General features: G+C 37.1%; 1 protein-coding gene across 1 annotated transcript; it reads left to right on the top strand.

The window, feature by feature from the left end:
* The first annotated feature begins 637 nt into the window (after positions 1-637).
* LOC103430141 (D-amino-acid transaminase, chloroplastic-like) lies at positions 638-3244 on the top strand. Its single transcript, XM_070807364.1, has 5 exons — positions 638-989; positions 1124-1185; positions 1744-1919; positions 2093-2766; positions 2942-3244. Exons 1-5 carry the CDS (start codon positions 953-955, stop codon positions 3043-3045), a joined length of 1053 nt encoding a protein of 350 aa, XP_070663465.1. The 5' UTR covers positions 638-952; the 3' UTR covers positions 3046-3244.
* The last annotated feature ends 2607 nt before the right edge of the window (positions 3245-5851 follow it).

The raw sequence follows: 5851 nt of genomic DNA on the forward strand, positions 1-5851 counted from the left end.
TGTTGTATTTTATGTTATCATGTTCCCGATATGAGATTTTACATTGTTCCACACATAAGCGATTGAATAACATATGTTCATTAATTAAGAAACAACTTTTTAGCAAGTTTTCGTTTGGGAATTGTTATTAGCACTCTAAAAATCTCATTTGGCACTTCAAACTTTATATAATTAGAAAGAAAAATAGACTTATGAGGAGTGTAGAATGAGATTTTTAAAATGCTAATAACAATTTTCTTTCGTTTTACTAAATATAAAATTGTGGCGGCCATGTATTCACCATATAGTCTTATATATTTTACTGTTTTCTCCTTGTTTCCTCTCGTATATATTTAAAGTCATATCGTCTCGTTTTTACTACAGTAGAACGAGATCTTGCTAAAAAGGTGTCTTATTAATTAAAACTCATTATTCATTTGAAACTCCACTTAAATTTTTAGAGAAGTGTTATTGGCACTTCAAAAATCTCATTCTAAACTTCTCACAAGTGTATTTTTCTTTCCAAATATAGAAAGTTTGAGGTGTAGAATGAAATTTTTGGAGTGTCAATAACAATTCCCAATTTTTAACTTCAATGAAAAATTCTTTAGTCTTAATCTCATTTTACTAGAATATTATTTACTTATGGGTAGTGCTTAATTTGATGCAATCATCACACGGGTACCTGGAAATGGAATCTCTCCCAACATCAAAGCTACAACACAAAGAACAAAAGTCAGTAGTAACCTTGACTGTATGATACAATCCACAACGCTGCAAGACAAACTGCTAACTTGCATAAGGGTTGAAACAAAAATGGATTCCCTTCCCTTCCATTCTAAATTAACTTTAATTGTTGATTAATGGCGGTATAAAACCAGTTCCATATCCCCTAATCCTCCATCACCCTTCTTCCTCACTCTATTGCTTAATTGTAATTAACTCTGGTAATTAATTCTGCTTCTGCTAATCCATGGCAAGCCACAGCCCTTCTTCCGAAAAGAAATCAGGTGAGAACTTCTGTTCTGTGTATTAATTTTGTGTTTTGGGGTTTTTCCATTTGTAAATTATCTGATCATGGTGATCTGTAAACATAATTGGTGCTTTGATTGTTGATGAACTTCTTGCTGCTGCTGTTGTGAAGATACATTGGAGGTTGGAGATGTCAATGATTTCAAAGTTCATGTGTTCAAATCATCATCCGAGGTGAGAACTCGAAACCCCCATTTCTTTTATATCACAGGCTGCCATGGTTTATTTCAGCCATGTAAATTGTGAACCTTGTTAATTTCCTATGGCCTTAAATTCTTCAGTGTTCGCTGTTAGAAACACAAAAGACTAGTCTAAATGTGTTATGCATACAATTATACAGGACAGTTGTTTTGTAACTTGGTTCCAAATTATCGTTAGTGTATGTGTGCAAGCACGAGTTGAGTTCGAAAGAACTGAGTTGAGAGCTTGAGAGATTATTAGATAGTTGCATTCTAAGATCAATGGCTTGTTACTTGAGTATAAATTGATACAATTATGCCGTTTTCTTTTGTGAGATTGATACTCATTGCTTAAATTTCCTTCTTATGGCCGAATCTAAACCTGTCAATGTCATTCTACTCCATAAATATTATGGTCGGAGGGGAAATTACCAAACGTCTAGCATTCCCTCACGCTTAGCGCCAATGAGTTTTTTATTTGATTTGAGAGAAAAAAGAAGACTATGCCTGTCAAACTCTGAACTTTCTAATTTGATGGTGTTTTATCAACCAGTTGCTTGAAAAGCTGCATGACAAGTGGAGCCAAGTTGAAAAGAAACCATACCCAGCCATGTTCTCGAGCACTTATGGTGGAATTATTCTTGATCCAGCTTTGATGGTGATTCCAATTGACGATCACATGGTTCATCGAGGCCATGGTGTGTTTGACACAGCGGTTATCTTAAACGGGTAGGCATCTTTAGATTTTCCTCTTTGGTTCTCCAGCTTTATAGCTTATGTTTTGCAACACTTTTGTTTTAAGGTTTCATTCAAGTATAGTATAGGCTTCGGAGTTTTGTTCTTTTGTCACATCCAATAAGGCATAGAGTTTGAGTTATTGATTTGAGTTCTGATTCCTGCAGATTCATCTATGAACTTGATGTCCACCTAAACCGCTTCCTAAGATCATCTTCAAATGCGAAGATCTCCTCTCCTTTCCCTCGATCAACTCTTCGAACCATTCTTGTGCAACTGGCTGCAGCATCACAGATCAAGAAGGGATCTCTAAGATATTGGCTGAGTGCAGGTCCCGGAAACTTCTTGCTCTCTCCTACAGACCTGCCAACACCCGCTTTCTATGCAGTAGTAATTGATGAGGACTTTTCTCAGTGCAAAGAAGGGGTTAAAGTGATCACATCCACCATTCCCATGAAATCACCTGAGTTTGCAACAATGAAGAACGTGAACTACCTTCCAAATGTCCTTGCAAAATTGGAAGCCGAAGAGAAGGGAGCAAATGCTTCCATATGGGTTGATGAGGAAGGTTACATAGCAGAAGGTCCAAATGTGAATGTCGCTTTTATAACTCATGACAAGGAGCTTATAGTGCCCTTCTTCGATAAGATCCTTAGTGGGTGCACCGTGCTAAGGATGCTTGAACTAGCACCGAAGTTGGTTGAGCAGGGGCGCCTTAAAGCTATAAGGACTGCAAATCTAACTGTGGAAGAAGCCAAAAACTCAGCTGAAATGATGTATGTAGGAAGCACACTTCCTGTTTTGCCAATTATCGCGTGGGATGAACAACCTATTGGAGATGGTAACGAACGACTTGCTCTTAAACTTTTTATCAACTTTAAATGAATGTAGGGCTTTCATACTGAGGCTCCCTACTTTTTTGCGTCGTAAAATCAGTTGCCACCCTGCTTCTCCGATGCAGCGATATTTATATTCTTACAAGGGATTGCTGATCTGTTGTAACTTTTGTGTAACAGGAAAGGTGGGAGAATTGACAATGGCACTCTCAGATCTTGTTTGGGAGGATATGACAGCAGGTCCGGTTGGTACGCAGAGGACTGCTGTTCCTTATACCGAGTAATCAGATCAGGAGGCAGAAGGAGGGCGTGTTCTCGCATCTAAGCTGCCTCATTGATCATTACCCCTGGTGTTACAAATGCTTTGTCGATGCTCCATCTTTGGTTTCTTTGTTTATGAAGATGGAGAGAAAATGATTGAATAAAATACTTCAGAAACTTTTCTTGGAATGAAAATCTTTTAGCAGAAGATATATTGGAAAATATGGGAAACCACATTGCAGTAATTTAACTCCTTTACATCATGATCAACTTGAAACCATGAACTGCATCGATTGTAGCTTCATTTCGTGCAGTAGTTAGCGTGAGATGCGTAACTCAACACACCTAAGCTCTTCCAAAAGATGTGTCAAAGCGTACTTTCTGCTTTCAGATTGCATGACTATCGAATTTCGCTGTAAATCGTGTTGGAATGAACTGAACGCCCTTGCAAAATGTATGAGAATTCTAAACGCGAAAACCCTTTTCGAAAAGCATATTCTTGTTCCTTAACAATTGAAGAACAGCTCGAAATCCTACTGCCAAAAATGGTTAGAAGCATCTCCAAAGGCCAATTGCCAAGGCATGTCTGGTGTATCAGTATTCTTATACTGCAAAAACATTTCCTTCAAGGGTTAAAAGTTTCAACTCCTCCAACATATAGATCTGCCGGTGAACAACATCAATCTAATCAAATAGAAACTTGCCCCCTTCGATGAAACCTCAGTGTTTACACACTTTCTACGAGTCAGACAGCGTAAATAAAATTTCGCAGGGCAGCCATTCTGTCGAGTAGTTAATTAACGTTCATATGCACATTCATATTTCTTTTGATTTGATGATGGAATGTCGATGCGCCAAAAATAAAGGGAAAAAAAATTGCTTCTGCTTACGGCCATGAGCCAAAACATCAACAACAACTAAGCCTTATCACAGTAAATAAATCTTACCAGAACACATTCATTTATACGTTAATAGGTTAACAAAGAAACAAATATACATCTAAACCTATTACATATCTAGGATAAATTAAATTAATCGCATCGCATCATTAATACATTTCTAGCTTTACAATGAAACAAATATACATCCAAATTTGTATCTTGACCAATCTTCCAAATTAAATACAATTTTTTTTCCGTGAAGAATCAATGTGTTCTAGATAATGAGCACATTCTTGTCAAAGAGAATCTCTTTGAATCATCATTTCAATAACGTTTTTTGCTTCCTTAACCAATTCTCCTTGCAAAATCTACCAAGATATTGAAGGTATGAATATTTAAAAAAGTATTTTTACTCATCATACCGATCAATAATCTCGTAGCTTCTTTCCACTCCCTTATTTTTGCTCACAGATCGAACTTTTTGATAAATAAGTAGAAAACAGCTATAGTTACTCATTGCAGAACAACTCCCAGCTCTTTTCTACATCCTCGACAAGAAAAAAGAACTTTACCGATGCCACTAACTCCCAATATTGAAATCCCAAACTTACATACCATGTCCTCGGGAATCTTCCATGAATCTGTAACTTCTGCGTCGTCCTCCAGACCAGTGACTTGCAGTGATTGATGACCCGGGGAGAAATATTCTGGCCAAAGATGTACCATCTCGTCCCCCGCAGATGCCTTCAAAGAAACATAAACACCTGCATATAAACTGAGAAAGAGAGAAAGGTTTCTTCAAGTTTGCAAAGTCAGATCTAAGATCTTGGATGCAAGAGATAAGGTTTCAGGGCATCGAAGGGGCGCCTCCTTTCGAATTTATCTAATCGTGTGGCCACTTCGGTGTTTGGTCGGCTGCCAGCTAGGGTTTATGCTTTCCTTTATATGGGCTTTATTTGGGGAAGTGCAATCCACACATGCTAGTGATGATGACATTTGCTGCCCGTCTTTTCTGACTTTTTACTCGACAAACGACAGTAGCCTCCACGGCTCACGCCAGACGTAACGGCCCCATTTAATAAATCTAATATCGTGCGATTAAAAAACGTACGCACAACGGCAAGTGCGCAAAATAATATTATTTACTAATTGACGTGACGATAATAGTGAGCTTGAGAAATGTAGAAAAGATTTTTTTAAGTGAGATTATTTATGAATTTTTTGTAATTTTTTTTTTTTAACATAATTTTTGAGTTGATATTATAATACATTGTGTAAAAATGATGATATAGCCGAGAGTCTTTTTTGACAGAGTTTTCCTACATTTCTCTGGTGAACTTATTAAATGTAAGTCACTCTCCCATAGGCACGTGATTACTGTTTTGTTTAATTTCAAAATGTTCATAAATACTACTGGTTGATTTATGAAGCTGTGTGTGAAATTTCAGTGCCTTGTTCATTAGACCGACTTTATGAGGGAGACTCAAACCCAATATTTGGGTTTAAACTTGCAATTCAATAGGGAGGGAGACATAAATTCAAAAAAATTGGTTTGAAATTCAAATTTGGCTAACCTAAATTTTTTGGGGGCTCCACAATTTTTTTTAAAAGCAACGCTACTAATGAATTATTGTGGTCAACAGCTGGGCCCCAATTAATAAGGGGCCAATACAAACCATTAACATTTGGAATGTGCTATTCACACATCCCATTTTACTTCTTACATACCTTTTGATAATTTTTGTACCTTGATGTTCTTCAATTCATCCGATCCGACGGCCGAAAATTAAAAACGTGTGTGAGAAGTAAAATGGGGTGTGTGGATATCACACCCCTTAACATTTTAGGGGTCTCAATGGCCGTTGGGGACCAACTGTCTAGATTAAATTCATTTTTGGCAATTTAAGGATTTTGATCCAGCAATTCATGTTTTTTTTTTGTTTTTCAA

Source organism: Malus domestica, chromosome 11, assembly GCF_042453785.1.
Source record: "Malus domestica chromosome 11, GDT2T_hap1".
NCBI lineage: Eukaryota > Viridiplantae > Streptophyta > Magnoliopsida > Rosales > Rosaceae > Malus > Malus domestica.